The sequence below is a fragment of the Physeter macrocephalus genome, chromosome 20 (genome assembly GCF_002837175.3).
Source record: "Physeter macrocephalus isolate SW-GA chromosome 20, ASM283717v5, whole genome shotgun sequence".
Taxonomy (NCBI): Eukaryota; Metazoa; Chordata; class Mammalia; order Artiodactyla; family Physeteridae; genus Physeter; species Physeter macrocephalus.
Window position 1 is genome coordinate 107114843 of NC_041233.1, and position 19279 is coordinate 107134121.

The 19279-nt window shown below is 44.1% G+C and overlaps 1 protein-coding gene across 9 annotated transcripts in view; it reads right to left on the bottom strand.

Moving 5' to 3' along the window:
* Nucleotides 1–303: 303 nt before the first annotated feature.
* SNX25 (sorting nexin 25) overlaps nt 304–19279 on the bottom strand; it is a 111621-nt gene continuing 92645 nt past the window's right edge. The window contains exons 13-20 of one of the 9 annotated variants that reach the window (XM_055080800.1): nt 17758–17898; nt 14862–14975; nt 10682–10846; nt 8886–9003; nt 4977–5043; nt 2012–2193; nt 1418–1518; nt 304–929 (exon numbers count right to left, since the gene is read on the bottom strand). In XM_055080800.1, the coding sequence (XP_054936775.1) occupies nt 849–929; nt 1418–1518; nt 2012–2193; nt 4977–5043; nt 8886–9003; nt 10682–10846; nt 14862–14975; nt 17758–17898 (969 nt within the window). In that variant the 3' untranslated portion in view covers nt 304–848. Of the gene's footprint in view, nt 930–1417; nt 1519–2011; nt 2194–4976; nt 5044–8885; nt 9004–10681; nt 10847–11058; nt 11381–13356; nt 14755–14847; nt 14976–17757; nt 17899–19279 lie in introns of those variants that run through there. The other 8 variants (XM_024117349.3, XM_024117350.3, XR_008616049.1 and 5 more) reach the window with 8 other exon arrangements.

Here is a 19279-nt window from a genome sequence, read left to right on the forward strand (position 1 = left end):
CTAATGCCCCTACTAGTCCCCAAGACTTGATGACAAATCAAGTCCTGAACAGCCTGAAGTAACTTCCCTCCTCTTTGTTTCCCCATCTCATTCCTGCCCATCCATCCCACCTCCCTAATACAGCACTTCAAGCACCAATTTTGGCTCTTCTCATTCACACTAAAAATCATATTTTTCACATTCTGTGCCTGGAGAAAGGCAACAAACTTTATACTTCCTTGTGGAAGTACTTACATGTGCAATGTTTTCTACAGAAAAGGCACTTGATAAATATCTGAACTGCCTTAAGTGTTTCAACTTTTTTTGAGATATAAGCATCTTAAACACATCAGAGCGCTATGATTCATTTTTATATTTTATTGCTTCAGATGCTTCAAACTACGGGAAATCTTTGGTAAAAATAAAGACAATAAAATTTTCACAATAACTTCACACAAAGCATTGCACAACAATATTCAATACACACGAATATAGGAATGTTCAGAATCCTCAGTGAGGAAATTAACTGTACAACGTTCATAATTCGTCATTTAAAACTTTTTTAAAACAAAACTTCATAAATATTTAAAATATTTCCTAGGTTCTTATCACGTATTAACACTTATATTTCAATCAGTATGTTGACCTTTAAAGGATTTATATTAAAATAAAAATAATTAACAAGTGTTTTTTTCTGTTGCCTAACATACAGCATCAAGTTTCTCCCCCAATTCTGCTTAATTCACATAAAACTAGAGGGAGGTAACTAAAAGATCGGTATGGTTCTCAGTCAAGCCCTCTGTGGAAAAGAGGAAAATGTTTCATGTCTATTATTACAGACATTTCTCTGGTGGTTTATTTGTGTAGTCTCAAACCTGACAAGCTTTAAGTTCATCTAAATGAGTTCTCAGCTCAGGACACAATTCAATTAGCAGCAGTTCCATCAGCACCTGAACCAAGAAAGAAAAAAAAAAAAGTCTTTTTCTCTAAGGGTTTACTCAACTATCTACATCTAAGACAAAAGTCTAATTTTAAGTCTGAGATGAGGCTCAGTGAAGAAGTTACTCTCAAAAGGAATCAGTGTTCTATAAACTCCGTTTAGCATCAGATTGATTTATTTCACGGTCCGTTAACCATCAACAGTATTATCAGACTACTGGGAAACAGTCTGCTTTGCTGAAATAAGAAAGCCAAGCACTCAGGCAGAAATGTTACAGCACAAGTTGAGAGAAACAACCAGCGAGGAGGGGGATGCCGCACCCACAGGGGGTATTTTTTTTAACCAAATTGAACAAAAATGAAGCAGAGAAAATGGATTCAGAGTTACAAGCAATAAGAATGATTAAGCATATAAAGAGTTAAAATCTACCCCCGTATATGAACAGAAATGTAGAACTGAAGAAACAGTGAATCCTTTGGGAGGCTTTAAGTTACTCACATATAACAGATGCTTATTGGCTCTCGTTTCTTGCAGTGCGTTGAATATTTTTATTATACCATGACGGGCATTTTGCTGTCCAACAAGGCTCTGAAGCATATCTGAAAAATTAAGTTTATATTCCACGCTGCTATTGATAAAGTGCACCCTGCACGGACCTTCAGTGAGGGGCTACGACATATGCACACACAGCACATAAAGGCACGGAGACGCGAGGAACATGAGTGATCAGCTCTTTCCAATGTTTAAGGAGAAAATTTAGAATTTTTCAATATAAGGCATTTATACAAACTATAATTTTAATATGTGGATCCCCAATTAAAAACTGAGCTCTCAAAATAGGGTACTTTAACAGGGTTTTTAAAGCATAAAATTTTATTATCTGTTCTAAAACAGTTTTCTAGTTAAATTATAACCAGTACTGTTCTTATTGGGATTCTCAGTATAATTTTTTAGCAAGGGACAAGACATGACTTAAAAGGAAAAAGTACGATCACTTTTTTCACTGTAAATAATGTTTCCTAAGTGAAAAAGGAGAAGGGCCATCAACACTCCCTTTTCATCTGACTTTCAGGGTCAGAGCCCAGGCCTCACCTGGAACATTTTCAAGCAGCTTCTGCTGTGCTCTCCGCTTTGTTTCCTGGCTTTGTTTTTCACTTGGGATTGTGTTCGGAGGCGCCAAATTCCCACCGGGCCACAAAGCATCCCGGAGAGCGCCGATGTAGTAGACCACCATTTGCTCGCTGAGAGCCCAGTCCACTGCGTCCCGGATTTGTCTTTCAAGAGCAAAATATTTCTTGGATGAGGTTTTTAAAAATCTTATTCTCTATTCTCACAAGGAATTTATCAATGGGTAGGTTAAGATAAGCGTTTGATGAATAAACTAGGAATTGGATTTTTAAACTGTGACTCGGAAAGTTTTTTTTTTATTTTGGTAACACTGATTGATAGCCATTCATTCCTGGAGCTCACATTTTCACTGGTACTGAATTCTCTAAATGTTTGCCGCACGGTGTCTGTCAATCTGGAAAAGCAAGAACTGAGAGGAGATTGATTTGTTTGAAGCTTGCAACTACTCTTAACCGTGCACGGTACTTAACATACTAATTTCTCCATGAAGTGGTATAAACTGAAAACATCAATCCGTTTTAAAGACTGTGAAGAGCTCCCTGAGCTCTGGTAGTCCTGGGGAGAACCAAGCTTCTTCACTAGTTGTCCCTTGGGGCGGCCACGGCAGAGGACGCTGGGCAGAGTTGTCCGACCCGGGAAACATCCCACATGCTCACGAGGCAAAGGGGGAAAAGACCCCCCCCCCTTTCACCACAAAGGGGGGGGACTTTTTGAAAAGATACACTGCTATCCAGCCACATCACCTTCCCACAGGAGTGAAAATCGGGCAGATCTTGACCTGCACGGTTATAAATAAGTGGCTTTTATCTGGTTACCCAGGTCTTCCATAAACCCTACTTCATCAAATTCCAGCCAACCGCAGGACTGCTGCAGAGAGTAGCAGCACAGTCACAGAGCCAGAAGTGGTGCTGAGGTTCAACGGAGGGGAAGTCTCTCTGCAGAAAATGGGAGCAGGATCACCTTGGACTATTAGTGCAAGAAAGACCTGAAGTTTCAAACTTAATTCACGAATAATAAATCAAAAGCCCTTTAAGAATCTGACTTCCCAACCAGATTTTTAAAGGGACAATGTGAGGTTTTCAAAAAATAGTATCTGAAATAGATGTTTCAAGCCCAGCACTTTGCACACAGTAACGAGTCACCAATGAAGTCTAAATTCCACTGAGTCAGAACCATGGTAATCCTGTTTGTAACTGCATGTCTCCTAAGATACTTCCCAATACTGCTTAGAACTGTGCAATTTATATCTAGATCAAATGAAATAACTTTATTAATTCAATGGGACTTTGGCTTTGAGACCCTGCTGACCTGCCTGCCTAAGTAAAATCTACATAAAAACACAGCTTGTTTTGCCTGTAGTCTTTGGGTTACTCACCAGCACTGCATGAAGAAATGAAGAAGGAAAATTTCAGTTTGCAACTTAAAATTAGGTGAGTGACTTTTACCAAAGGCCATCACCTAAGCATTTTCTATCAATTTAGGTCTGACTTTGTATTAGCCAAAACTGGAGGAAGCCTTTGCAGCAATTCTGGGATGTGAAATTACAGTTGGTACAAGGCAAGACGCACATATTGTACTGCTACTTCGTTTTATGATGTGTCCTCGTCTGCCTGAGGCAAAACAGCACGAGGCCAGGTGCTCCGTAATTTCTCTACCTGATAAAAAGCCCACTGAAACCCACAGCCTGAAAATTCCCTACGTGGTGCCCCTCCCCCAGTGCAGTGTAAAGAACCGCCTAATGTATTCACCACTCTGAAACCACAGCTGCTCATCTTACAATTAAGAGGCCAGCATCATAAATAGGAGCAGGGAATGTATGCATGATTTTCTGAAACTGAAAAAGAAAAGAAATTAGCAAGTCTGGAGTTCTGAGAAAAATAGGGCCATTTTGAAAACTTCTTTATCCAAGGCCTGTCAGTACTAAGGTTAAGAGGTTTGCCTCAGACTGAAACGGTAAGTTAAACAGGGCATTTTTCTGCTTAAAAGCCCACGATACTAAAAGTCAACCAAACAAGCCACTAACGCCATTTTTTTTTTTTTAAATCTTAGAAATAAAGAGAAGTAAATTTTGGTTTATGACCACAAGGAAAATATATTCTATTTGCAACTGAATAAAAATATAACATCTTTATTATGTTTCCCCAAAAAATTTGTAAGATTTATGGGATAAAACTATAATGTTAACCTTAACATACACCTGACAACTAAATTAATCTTTCACTTGGAAAAATCTGACCATTTCATCTTAAAACATATTTTGCTGTACAAAAATAACTGATTTTCTTCCGCTTAGTTTTAGCAGTTGACTCCCAGTTTCTGTGTGGGGAAGTCATAATGCTACAGCCTCGTAAGCATTGGGTACTGGCCATAGAGTATAACCCTTACGGATATGGGTAACGTGATACAATTCAGAATACACATATGGCTTATAATAGTGTTATAGAGTACACACACCACTCATGGATACTTAGCTATCAACTAACAAGAGGGATTACTATTTTAATATCACCCCAACTCTAAAAAAAATATATGGTTCGCATTTCCTTTCAAATAAATACCTGCCATGCGATGCTCATCCTACTTTCATTTTGGCTCAGAGTCTAAGCCTTAAACTGATCCCCATCATGTGACATAAAAAGGCTGTACCCAAGATATTAAAACCAGTCATCATGGTCAACAGAGAACTTTCCAGAACAATCTTCTGACCCCCATCAACCAGCCTGCCAGAGCCAGCCCAAGCTTCTGTTATCTGGTGCACCGTGCATTCTGGGGGAGAGAGTCTTGTAGAAATCTGCCTCCCTATCCAATCTTAGAATCATATCAGAAATAAAAAGTAAGAGAAACAAAAAAACCTTGAGTTGGGGATGTAATTGGACTATTAAGGCAAAGGCTAGGGCATGAATTCAAACATTAGATTCGTGCAACTCACTTGTTGATGGTTCTTCCGAAAGTGACCTGAACGAGAGCAATTAATGTTCTTCTCACCCATTTAAACACTAAAATATAAATCAGGAAAAGCATTACCACAGGCTATCACGATCGTGACATTTTCATAGCAGCACAAAGCATAAATCTTAACCACGTCACTCAATCCAAGTCTGGACACTAAGTCAGGGGCTTTGATATCCACAGAATTTGGATCTAGGTTAGCAAACTTCTGCCCAGGAATACTCTAATGAATAAGCTTTCATTTTCTACTTAGCAACTGATGAGAGGAAACTTAAGACTTCTTACAGTTTCTCAATGCCTAACAACAGCTGAGCTAGCAAGTGGAACTAAAACTTCACTTCATGTGTCCCCCTACTGACGTCTGTTTTCCACTAGCAGACAGTGCAATTCCTTTTAGATGTGTGCCTGGCTTGCTGAACCCAATGTTCTAATACATGGCTGTGCACGAGAAGCATCTGTAGTCAGATGTTGACAAATATTTTGAAATATTAACAAATTGGTGGGTCTAACTGCTCCCTTTTGAATAGTAGTTTGTAGATCATGCATTTTTATATATTTTATGCCCGTGGGGGAAGAAGGGGGAACTGGGAAGCCCAGGATTCTGAGTGAGCCATGGACTCACCGCTCCTGCGCCACCGCCTGGAGCAGGCGGCCACCATCACCTTCTCCGAGCCTCAGTGTCCTCTCCGGAAAAGGACACTGTGAGCATGTACTTGCGTTTTGCTGGAGAGTCATGGCAATATTTTGTGTGAAAGAGTTTTGTGAAGGGTCCTACATATCGAAACTTTTACCATTAGCATTAGATTAGGAGACACATTGTTATAAGTGTAGAATATGAATATAAACCAAAAGAAGGCAAAGAAATGCTGTGAGGATATTTTTGGTCTGCAAATTGGAATTGAAACCAAATGTTCCGTTTATATAGTCACTTCCATCCACTGCAATGTTTAGCTAGTGACACATGACTTGGCTACGATGGAGCCAAGAATTCACGGCTCCTGCACCAAAAAAAAAAAAAAGAGTAAATTCACAAACACCTCTGTACAAGAGAAGGCACACAAACAGAAATCAACAACTAACACAGACTTGGTACTAGACTTTAATACATTCTCAAGTCATTTCTCACTTTAAAAATGGATCTGGGCTTCCCTGGTGGCGCAGTGGTTGAGAGTCCGCCTGCTGATGCAGGGGACACGGGTTCGTGCCCTGGTCTGGGAGGATCCCGCGTGCCGCAGCAGTGAGAGGCCCACGTACCGCAAAAAAAAAAAAAAAAAAAAAAAGGATCTAAGTGTCCAGGTGCAGTGGTGTTAATCCTTCAAGTGAGAGTCAAGTCCTGGAGTCAGGATCATGCCTCAAAAGTGCCCTAAGTGTTTGATGGGATTCAGAGTGCACTGCAGACGTGCCCATCTGAGGCTGGCGTTCAGGCTGGGAGGAGTGTGTCTGTCAGGGGTGAGAACTTCGCTCCACCTTTCTAAGGCAGCAGAGAGGTAGCTTATACCCAGAGGGTCTGAGGACATGGGCAACTCCAGGAAGAATGCCTGACAGCCGAGTGAGTGGTTATAAATGTTTAAAACAGCTGTACTTCTGGTCCATTTTCATAAACTGAACTAGAGCAGGAACCAAAACCGGCTCTGCTACAGATTCTCTCCCATCACTGACGCCTGACTCTACGACATTTTCCTACGCTTCCCTAGTCCCCACTCCAACACAGAAGAGCCCCATTATTCTTTCCAAGGACTCATTCGTTCAAAGCCATGGAGGCGGCTGCAGCGACACTAGGATTTTGCTGAGGGCAAATATATCACATCTCATTATCAATGATGTTCTGTTTATTCCCCTCTGGAAAGTCACTAGCAAAACCAAATATTCTGAGCAGGCACATGAGGGAGGAAATGCACACCACAGAGAGAGGACTTTGAGCCCTACTCCTGCCCTGACTGCCTCTGACACGTCCACCAGCCTTCTCAATCTCTTTGTGTTGCAGAGAACACGCTGACCAAAGGCTAAGATGGTGCTTCCTCATTCTTATATCGACCCTATGGGAGACGGGGAGGAGTCTGGATTTAATGGGCAGACTTCGCTGAGAAGGAGCCAGACTTCAGGGTGGGGGGAGAACTGTTTTTTCTGCCTATGCTGAACCAAGTTAAACATCAGCATACATCTTAAAGTGTCAAAAATATGGACCAGCTATAGCTTTTTCATCTGAAAGGATCCTTAATACTTGGACGATATTCCATCATGTGGATATTTCTTAATTTAACTATCACCCATTTCTGAATTTAGCTTAGTTCCAGTTTTTCCTTACTGTAATTATGCTCAAATTTATATATAAGTCTCTGCCTGGAGTTCAGAATTTGTGTCTATTGCTTAATGTGAATTACATTTTTGAAACCATTATGTTGTAAATTCACTGAAGGAAGAATCTACCTCTGAGATATTTTTGTTTCCCCTATGGAGCTATATCTAAAACACAAGCTCCCAAAGTGTTTGCTGATTTTTAAGATTTGGCTTAGAGGAAGAAAAAGTTCAATGACCAAAACAATCCCAGCACTGAAAATTTTCTTGCCTATTCATTCATTCAATCATTCATCCATCCATCCATCTATCCATCCATCCACCCAAGCATTTTCATTGATCACCTACCATGGATCAATCGTTGTAAAGATACCAAGGATTAAAAGACATAAAAGACGCGCTCAAGCCTATAAAAGCACTTGAAGTTTCTTCATGTGCGAAGAATTCTTTAAGCGACATGTTAAGGGATATATAAATAAGAAGCAATGCACAGCTGGCTTCCTGTATAGGACCAACTCCCAGCCCACCTTCTCTGCCCCAAGTGCGCAGAGCCCAGGACGTTCTCTGAGCAACGTGCTGCCGGTTGGAGCACTGCTGTGCCTTGCGAAGCCCTGCTCCTCTCGTGCGCTTCCTCTGCTAGGCGCTCAGCTGTGCCTTTAGGCACCTGGCACACCTCTAGCTAGGACTCGAGGCTCCAGGTGTGACCGAGCATGCTGGCGTCGCGATTTACAGGTTGGGGACTGTGGAAGGTGAGGGTGGGCAGAGAGTCCTATTCAGGACTCAAGACTAAAGCCAAGAAGTACCGTTTGACCTTTCACCCCGGTACTGCTTCGGGGGAGAGGCACTTGTGCAGGTCTTAACAAAAGAGTATTTTGATCCTCTTTTTGCTCTTGTTTCTTCTAAGTACATCTCCCTCAGGAACTATTAGGGTAGGATTTCTCAACTTGGCACTGCTGTCACCTGGGACAGGATAACTCTTTGCTGTGGGGCTGTCCTGTGCACTGGAGGATGCTTAGCGGCATCCCTGGCCTCCACCCACAAGATGCCAGTGGCACCCTCCCACGAGCTGTGACAACCAAAAATGTTTCCAGACATGCCAATGTCCCCTGGGGACAAAATTTCCCCACGCCTCCACGGATGCACTCCTCTAGGGAGGAAAGGAGGCTGAAAGCAGGCTTGGCCATCCCTGCGTCCCTGGCCACACACTCACCTTTAACAACAGGGCTCTTCCTCTGCTATGCAAAATTAATTTTTGTATACCTTTTGGTGATGAAGCAATGAGGCTATGCTAAGTCACATAAAAAGAAATTCAAAGCATTCCAGCTTTCTGTATACAGAGGAACATGGTGCAGGGTAAAGCAGGACCCTAAGTTCCATGAGTACAGGGATATCTGTCCTAAGCTTGTATCCTCAGATCCTACCTTGGTATCTGGTTGGCCTGTAGAAGTATTTGCTGAATGAATATAAATACACGTCTGATTCAGGAACAAAGGGATATTAAGTGTGTGTGTGTGTGTGTGCGTGCGTGTGTGTGTGTGTATGTATGTAACCACTTAACCAGCAAACACCACTGAATAGTAATAAAGAAGCTTACTTCCTCGAAGTTCAAAAATCTCCCCAATCAGCATGAAACATGGTTCAGCCAAGGAGTCTTTCCTTCCATCCACGTCATCACCATAATCTGACAGGTCACTGTCCTCCTCTGCCTCCTCCTGGGGGAGCAGTAAAGTCACAGGAAGCAGGTCACTCATCCAAGGAAGGTGATACGTTCTCCTTCTCCCAGTGTCAATTCCGAATGATGCACTTATAGTTCAACCTCACACAATCCTTCAACTTCCCTACATGCAGAAACCTATGCATTTTCACAAAGAGGCCAAAGGGTATCTAAACTCGGGGCACAGCTTGATCCTAAAGCCTTATTCAAGGTCTAAAATAATTTTGAAAAGCCTCTGTCACTGTATTAATGAGGAGTGAATTCGTAGATAACACAACAGCTTTCTAACCATTTTGAGTTTTAAAAGGAAGGCTTTATAACTTGAAATATTTTAAATTCACTGTTTTTTTAAAGACATGTATAATTTAAAGTAGTTATTTTTAAAGCTCTGATTCAAGCTTTTATTCTGTACTTCAGCTAGTCTCACTTCTTGATCTGCATATCAGCAAATTTCAGTTGAAAACTCATTTATGCCAGGCACCAGGCTAGTGCCAACGAGAGTGACGTGGGTCCCGACTCTGCGGGGAGGTGGCCAACAGGGTGAAGAGCCGCGACAGGGCGCAGGCGTGAGGTAGCGCAAGGACAGCTGAGGGAGCTCGCTCGGATGTGTGCGGGGACAGGTGAAGCTGCAGGAGCGGGCAGCGGCCTAACAACGGGGCTTTGGGGGCGTGGGGAGTCACAGAGGCCGGAGGGGTATCCCCACTTCGCCGCTTCACTGCAAGTCCAGCAACATCAGATGCTGCAGAGGCTGGAGGAGCTGCTGGTCGGCCACTGGCCTTCCTCCTTCAGAGAGCAGTTTCCCGGAGTGACTGGGCCACAGGGTGAATCCCAAGAGGTTCGTGGATAAACGGGAGGTGACGGAGGAGAGAGGCCAAGTATGGCCAGACGTGACCCGTGCGGCACGCAGGAAAGAGGCGGGGAGATGCCCGGGGGGGGGGGGCGGGCAGGCGGGCGTGCGGACCCCTGTGGTTCGCGGGCTCTGCTCCGGCTCAGGACGCCGTAAAGCAGACTCGCCTCTCCATGGTTACCTCCTTCTGTCCAAGCTCATTAAAACAATTCTGGTGAAGAGGCGGTGGCGTCTGGCATTGCACTAAGGAGACACCACATTTCGGAGATGGTCTCGTGCAACTTGTTGGAGAGCCAAACGAGGGGCCGCAGGCCTCAGCCAAGTACGAGGGCCAGGTATGAGATCGCAAATGTCTGCAGTCTCTCTCTATTCACTCCTTCACCCACCCACGTCACTGCGAGGTTCATCTTGCTTCAGGACGTGACGCGGCTTTCCATTCCCCGAGATAAAGCCTACATGCCTCAGCCCGGTGCGGCCTTGCCTCTCCTCCACTCTTGGCCTCATTTCCTTCAGCGCACACTCCCGAAGCCCTCCCCCGCTCCAAAGACCTGCTGACGGTTCCCCAAACACACCCTCCTCTCCTGAACCTCAACGTTAGCTCCAGCTCCTCCACAAAGACGGCCCCCGTCCATCTCGGGCCTCCCACAGAACCCCCACCCATATGCCACTCCCCTACCTTGTTAGCAAGCCTGTCCCCAGATATGACAGCAATGGTAACTCAAGGTGTTTGCTTTCTGCCCGTTTGTAGCAGGCCTTCCACATCAAACAGCCTTCCAAAACATGTTTGCTTAAATATGCTTCAAAAACATACAACCTTCAGACAGCTCACCTCCTGATGGGAGAAGAAGTCGCGAGGGAGTCTTTCCAGAAATGAGGATAATGAAAAAGTGGATTTTTTCCCCTGCACGTCAATAACCTTGAGGTAGTCAGGAGAAGGGCTCAAAAAGGCATAAAGTGCTTCACTCTGACACAGTCTTTCATCTGAAAGCAGATTCTGTGGGAGAAAGAGGATTAATTCCTCCTGCGTGGTTCGCCTGTGAGCTGGGAGCCACCAGGAGTGAAGGCAAAGAGTTGACTGTCCCGGGAAATTTACTTTCGTCGTAATTCTGAACCTAAAACCACTTCCCTTTCCTCCTGACATAAAATACATTAGATGAGTTCTCACCGAGCTTGAGGGCAAACAGCACTGTGTGTGTTAACTGGAGCGCCCCGATCGTGGCTCAGGGCGACGTGAAGTCTCACTGCGCAAACCGCCTGCACGTCCGGGGCTGCCGCCTCTGAGGGTCATCTGTGTGTTCCGCACACTACACAAGGATCCCACCCAACCCTTTCGTGGCTACGTGCGGACTTTGTACACCAGCTGAAAACAGAGCTTTGGGCTGTCACATGGTGGTAACTGCCTGCCAGGCAGTAGTTTTCTGTCCCTGTGCTCCACCTTCCACAGGCAGCGTATGTTTACATAATTTTATAACTGTTTTTATTGGCCCGTAAACTGGAAATTTGCTCAAGTTCTCTGTACTTCTCTGGCCTTAGGAGAAAGGAAAGGAGAACATGCATCAAGTTTACATACAAAGCAAGTGCTACTGGTAAGCCAGGAAAATTAACAATGTGACCACAAGAACGTGTAAATGCCTGGTACTCACAGATACAGGGTTTAGGAATAAACGAACCAATGAGAAATCCTGCCCCATGGATGACGTAACCCCCCTGGGCGGCTGGAACACTGGGGTTCTGATGGCAGAACCCTCTCTGCTGGGAGAACAGGTTACATTCTGGTCCCAGAGGATTTGGTCCATGATGTTCACATTGTATTTGTTCAGACAAAGTTTGAAATCTGAGAAACCCTGTGACCCTCCCTAGAAAAGCACCTCCGAGTGTGCCCAATAGTGCCACACTGGGGACGGGGGTCCCGGGGCACCCCCCCGCATTCCAGTGGTTGTCAGCTTCCTGTGTCCTGCGGAAGACCGGCCTGAAGATGGAGGTTCCGCCTCAGACGTGGGGAGGGAGATTTAGGGGACAGGTAGTTGGGGTCACGACTGCCTTCCCGGGCAGGACCCTGAGCCTTTATTCCTTTTGTAGAGCATTAAATGCTCAGGTGCAGGTGAGGGTGGATTAGGAGGAGTGAGATAGTCTCCTTCCACCTTGATTTCCTTTAGTTAATCTCCCCTCCAACACTCTTTTATCAAATAGTAGGAAATGATAACCAATGGTAAGTCTCAAATAATGCAATCAACATAAATAAGGAAATCATTAAGGATGACAAGTCTTTGGACTAAGTTATATTCTATCATGGAGGAAAATAACCAAATTGAACATGTATGAGAAGTTAGAAATGTTCTCAAAGATTATGTCTATGGGGCAAGGTATAATTGGGACTTTATCACATCTTTAAGCTGAGAATATAATCCTAATCCCCACTCCTTCCCCGCAAAGGCTTAGAGCACGTTGTTCTACACAGGTGGAGCCTCTAAGGGGACTAGTCAGTGGAAGATGAGGAGAGTAAAACATTCCAGGAAGAGCGAACAGCACATGCACACCCAGAAGTGGGTACCGCGCTATTGCGGGGACAGCTAGCGCAAACTGCCTGTGTGTGAGGCACGACTGGCTAGATTATTATCCATTATCAGTGTACCTCGAAGGGAACCATGTGTCATATATAAATACTCACACAAACATACACTCAATCGAATCCTCTTTTCTGGAAGGTCCTGTGGACCTAATAATATCTGCCTTTCAGACTAAACCTTTTGCATCTTGCTTTTCCTGTTTGCAGCTGGTGGGATGATATTTTGAAACTTCAGTCTGCTGTGTAATCTACCTAAAGTTATTAAATAGTGAGCACTTTCACATAAAGTCTTTGAGGAAATGAAAAGCAATTTAAACCATTACTTTCTGACTTACAGTCCTCTTGATCGAAAGATAAATGGCCCCTTGAGATGCCCCTTCCACCTCTTCAGGCAGATGGTCCCCGCCCCCAGCCTCACCCACGCCACCTACTGGCAGCACAGAGCACATGCTTCTCTTGGCACCAGGGCGGGAATCACTAACCCATTTCCATCACCAGCAACCCAACAGGGGCACGAGTGACCCCTCCCCGCATCCCCCAAAGTGCAGGGGGCACCCCGGTCTCTGCAGCACAACTGGAAAGGCAGCTGAAGGGCTGGAAGCGCCGAACAACCCGAGACCCTCCCTCCCCCAACAGCAGAGGCTGGAAGGAAACAGAAGCATCAGCTGCAAGATCCCAGAGCTACACACATGGGGCTTCACAAGCTTGGATTTTGAATAATACATATTCGTTTCACACACAAGACCTTTAGTTCATGTGAACAATTTAATCAGGTACAATTCTTGAGTGGGTTTAATATTTCCTAGATGTTCTGAATCAGCAACGAGATGGTAATATTTCAGTTTTAAATTCCCTCCTGTAATAGCATTTAAACATTAATGATTCTCTATCCCAGTTCTGCCATAATTAAACTCAGAAAGTTTTTCAAAGGTGCAATTATTTTATTTCCTGAGTGAAATATATACATATACATATATATATACACACACACTTATATATTTATAAAAAATACATATATATTTAGAGAGAGATGAATATATGAGAGAAAAATAGTTAGAAACACTTGCAAGGGAACTCTAGCTAAAATGTACCTACTTTAACTATGATTCACACCCTGATCCAACTGAATATAACATAACTTTTACTAAGAATTTGGCAACATCCATTATTAAGTCTCAGGACTTCTAGCTACTACTGCATTGGCAAAAAGTGTTTCACAAGGCAAAGGTCCATGCCCCCCGAGAACTATACGGGCTTTGGGGGGCATGGTGTGAGCAACTTAATTATACCCTGAATACAGAGGCCCCAGCTAAGGAAAAAATAAATAGTGGTTTGCTACTGGAGACAGCATACCTTTGTCCGGTCTTATGCTCTAAAGATAGAGTGAAAGAAACCAGTTATACGTTTAGAGGAAATAAGGAGACTATCTTTAGAACCTTGCAGTAGGCAAGGATTTCTCCACAACACAAAAGGCATTCACCACAAAAGGAAATAAAAAATGGATAAATTGGACTAAATTAAAATTGAGAACTTATGCTCATTAAGAGACCGAAAAGGCAACCCACAGAAAGAAGATAGCCACAGCACATATGCTCTGACAAGAAATACACATCCAAAACACACACGAAACTCCTGCAAAGCTATACGGAAAAGACAGGCAACACGACAGAAGAGCAGACACAACTTTAACGTCACAAAAGAAACCGTCCAGTGTGGAGTGAAGAGAAGCCCGCGTGCCACTGGTGAGAGTGTACAAACCGCTAGGACCACTCAGAAAAACTGAAAAACCCAAATGCCTAGGGATTCCCCAGCAGCTATTCACCAAAAGACAAGCACTGGCGCTTAGTAACAGCCTCCACCTGGAAACCCTCACAACGCCCATCAACAAGAGCACGGACAGACTGCAGAGGGTTCATGCTGGGAGAAGCCCATTCAACGATGAAAACGAGAACAAAAATGAAATCAAAGAAAGGTCTGCAACTGAAACAGCCCTATGGGAGGACCTCAGGCCCATGATCCTGAGTGAAGGGGGTCCACGCCCTGTGACTCCACTCATGTGAAGTTCAAAACCAGCTGTAACCACGTGGTCGTGAGTCGGGACCACGGTTACCTGTGGTGACGCTGGCGCGACTGGTGACACGCTGTCTCTGGGACTAGGTGCTAGTTATGAGGGTGTGTCCAGTTTGTGAAACTGGAGAAAGCCGTACACATGGTATCTGCATTTTCTGTCTGTAGAGTATACATATATATACACACATATACATATATATATATCACCAAAAAAAAAAACCCACCCAGAACCCAAAACCAAAGATATTCTGAGGATCTGTCCTGACCTGTGAGAACAGGAAGCAAACAGGCAAACTCTGAGAATGATGACAGTTCAACCCCCAATAACCCCCAAATAACTAATTTTCCTCCCATATCCAGAAAGTTTGCTTACCTGTAAAAACTTATTTAATTGATTCTTTGACTTTTCCATAAACTTTTGATCTACAGATTTGAAAGGCAGCTTGCTAAGAGAAGGCAACTGGACTTTTTTTAAAGAAGGGAAACACTGTGAGGGAAAAAAAAATTAAATGTTAGTATATTGAAATTACATTTAAATCTTTAAAAAAATTTTAGATTTTTAATAAGAACAAACCGAGTATCCTCTTCCTATACTAGGTTCCTCTGAGACTGAGGGCCTTGAAAACCTACCAGTTCTAACCAGGCTCAAGGAATCCGGAGGAACAGGACATGTGACGAGAAAAGCTAACGCCCATCCCTGGACTTACAAACGCCTGGGCTGGGAAGGTGGGTCTGCACCACAGGCACGGAGCACAGTGTGTGGGGTATGGACACGTGGCTCCCAGCAAGAACTTTTCTCTTAGAATGTGTTTTGTTTACAACATCTCTGTAAAAAGTTATCAAGGTTGACAAAAGAAGACCATGGAAAGAAAGAATAACTCAGGTTGTAGCTTTATTACTGCCTTTCAAGGGCAAACTGCAGAATGTAAATATATTAATAATAATAAAATATGTTAACAGATAATAAACTTTCCTTTGTGGATTAAATCCTGCATTCTGCCAGACACTGTGCTAGAGGCTTGGTGTGTGTAACAGCTCTGAGCCACCCCTATTTTACATATGAGACGACTGAGGATCAGGACTGAAACCCATGTCCATCTGACCATAAAGTCTGATCTCAGTGCCAATGCCCGCAGGACTCTGCAGTCTGCCCCTCAGACGCCAGGAGGACAGTGGGTTCCAAATGCTCCAGACGCTGCCTCCTCACTAAGGCACTGGGGCCACTGGAATATGCTGACTAGATCACTGGTGCTGAAAAGTAAGTGAGCAGAGTCTGCCTGCAACGGCCTTCCTTCCTGCTGTTTTCAGGGTCACAGCAGCCCCGACAGGGACCTATCACAGCTGTCAACAGGAAGCATTCCTTCAAAAAATGAAAACTCCAGGGCTTCCCTGGTGGCACAGTGGTTGGGAGTCCGCCTGCCGAGGCAGGGGACACGGGTTCGTGCCCCAGTCCGGGAAGATCCTACATGCCGCGGAGCGGCTGGGCCCGTGAGCCATGGCCGCTGGGCCTGCGCGTCCGGAGCCTGTGCTCCGCAACGGGAGAGGCCACAACAGTGAGAGGCCCGCGTACCACAAAAAAAAAAAAAAAAAACTCCAAAAAAAAGAAAGTAAGTAAGAAAAGAAAAAACTCACACAATAGGAAATACCAAAGGTGAGAGAAGAACCCAGGAATCATGCCACAGAGGAAGCAAGATAATGAGACAAAAGGACAGACGCGAAATTTTATAAGGCTTGTTTCCTCTAATGCTTCAGAGCAATTGTTTTTGATAGAAATTACTGATAAAAGTGTTTTTAAAAAATCACCCTAGAGGGCTTCCCTGGTGGCGCAGTGGTTGCGCGTCCGCCTGCCGATGCAGGGGACGCGGGTTCGTGCCCCCGGGAAGATCCCACGTGCCGCGGAGCGGCTGGGCCCGTGAGCCATGGCCGCTGAGCCTGCGCATCCGGAGCCTGTGCTCCGCAGCGGGAGAGGCCACAACAGTGAGAGGCCTGCGTACTGCAAAAAAAAAAAAAAAAAAAATCACCCTAGAAGGAAAGGTGAAAGGAAACAGACATATTTCCTTTGCAAAAGAAGGGTCTGAGAGGTGACCGTAGGGTTTTACCAGCATCAGTTCATTCTGAGTAACAGAAAAATGGACTTAAATGAAGGTAGACACAACTGAAGCACCCTTTAATTGCTGGGGTAAAGGACAATTAGCTCCAGTAGATGGAGAGTTAGAGAAGATGCAACTCCTGAGAAAAATGGGAAAATCATGAAAGGAAACTAAGACAACCTGGATTCTAGTCCTGGTTTGGCCATTATGTATACATCCTACGACAAGTCAGTTAAACTCTCTGGGATCACGTTCCCTCATCCATCAAATAAAAGAACTGACCTAGATTAGTAGCTTTCAAACATTTTAAACTAAAATCCACAGTAGGAAATACACACCACATTGCAACCCACAATGCACATGCAGATACATGCATCCATATATTATATAATACACACACCTAGACATAACAATACACACACCCAAACATATACACATCCATACATGCAATACACATATCCATACACGCAATATACACATCCATATATGCAATATACTCACCCATACTTATAATATACACACCCATACTTATAATATATACTCCCCAAAAAACGAAGCAAAAGTACCATGAAACAATGCTCATTACTACTACTACTGTAACTACTACTAATAAAAACAAATAATGTTTACTATGTGCAGCACATTCTTCTAAATGCTCTGTACACGCTTGTTCCCTTCATTCTTACAACAGCTCTGTGAGACAGGTAAGGAAGGCACTATTATTATCTGTATTCTGCTGATAAGGAAAAAGAGGTATAAAGAGATGGAGTGACAGGTCCAGGTCACAGGCTGGTAAACAGTAAAGCGAGGCTCCAAACTGGATCCAAACTCGAGCAGCCTGGCTGCAGAGTCTGTGCTCTCAACCACTGCACTCTACTGACTCAATTCCTTTATGTGATGAAATGCAATATATTCTATCCTCTTTCTATTGCTGCAACCCAGAATTGATCTCACTACTCCCAGTGGAGTAGTGAGATCAGTTATCTATCCTGAAGGATTTAGACTAGACTAGATGGTTGATCTTCAAGTAAATTTCTAAACGTCAAGCTGAAAATGCCACTTTGCCAGTATCAACAGCAAAGGAGAAAGATGAATCAGTTTCTTTGTGTGTAAAAATTGAAATAAGCTCTTAAATCTCTTCTTCAGTTATTCTAAATCTGTGTTCACAAGAATTCATACCTCACTAAGTTTCCGGTGTAAATTCTGAAACTCACTGAGCCTTCTGGGGACTGTCCAGTTCTTCGTTTCGACTCCTCCAACTTCTTGTAAGCTTACCATGACAAAGTAACAGGGCATTTGTTCACCATTCTCTTCTGTAACCTTGGAAAAACAGACAAACACAACAGCAATGAAAAGCATGGTGAGCGATACGGTAGGCAAGACATTTAAGTGTCCCCCAGGATCTCCCTCTCCCTGGTATGTATATGCCCCACATAGTCCCCAGGACTTGAAAATGATGGGTTCTATTCTGGCAGTTAGGGTATGTTACATGGACAACCAACCTTAAACTAGGGCCTAACCCTAACCATATGGGCCCTTTCAAAGCAGAGGGATTTCTCTGGCGAGTACCAGAAGAGAAATCAGAGGAAGCACGAGAAAGATCTGACATGTTGTGCCACTGTAAAGATGGAGAGGGCCATGTGGAAAGGGTCTGGGAGTGTTGCCAGGAACTGAGAGCAACATCGTGCTGATGGCAAAAGAACAGAGTCCTCAGTCCCACAACCACCAGGAACTGAATCCTGCCAATGACCTGAATGGACCTGGAAGTGGATTTTCCCCAGATTCTCCAGACAAGAACTCAGTCTGGCCAACAACCTGATTTCAGCCTTACGATGCAGAGAACACAGTCAGACAGCGCTGAACTTTCAACCTACAGAATTGTGAGCTAATAAATGGGTGATGTTTTGAGCCACGAAATGTGTGGTAATTTGCTGTGTAGCAAAAGAAAACTAACATAGCAGACTTAACATCCTAACTGGGTTTCCTTGAAAAAGCAAATTAACAGGAAGAGAACAGGTGTGAGAGACCAAAACCTCTCTCAGAGAAGGATGAGGGTTTCCCCAGTTTAATACAGGATTCCACAAACTGTGATTTCCATTTTTGAGAAATTTCACATTGGGAGACCTAATTTCCCCTACCTCCCAACTTAAGATAATTCTTAAACACACACATACCCTATCATAGTTCAGAATAGCCACCTTTGCTCTTAATGTAAATGGATAAGAGAAAAAACAAAAAGAAAATACATTGAATCTAAGCTTGAATTAGTGTCATGAACCGAAATTAGAGACAAAGAATCAACAGAGAGGCAAGGGAAGGAGACAGCGAACTTGCTGAGCACCGGCTGAGCCCCACCAGGTAGGATCACCATCCTTCTGCGAGGACGGGAGGTGGAGGCGAACACACAGCTCACAGCGGCTCAGCCCGTCTCAGAGCTCCAGGGAGGCTGGCATGAGGTAAACACATCCTCCAGACGTTCCCACACGGGGCTGCTTCGTGAACTCTCGGCAGTCAGGTGACCCCTCTGGGTCCATTTCCATTATCTTTTCGGGGACGGAGGTCGCGGCAAGCTCCTGAGTGATAACTGATCACCAGGGCAAAGGGCCTTGTGAGGGTTTTTCCTCCTCTCCTCCCTCCCTCAGTATTTGCCTTTGGAAGATAGTTACAATAAACTGTGAAGTGTCAGAGGCAGCTCTAGGCA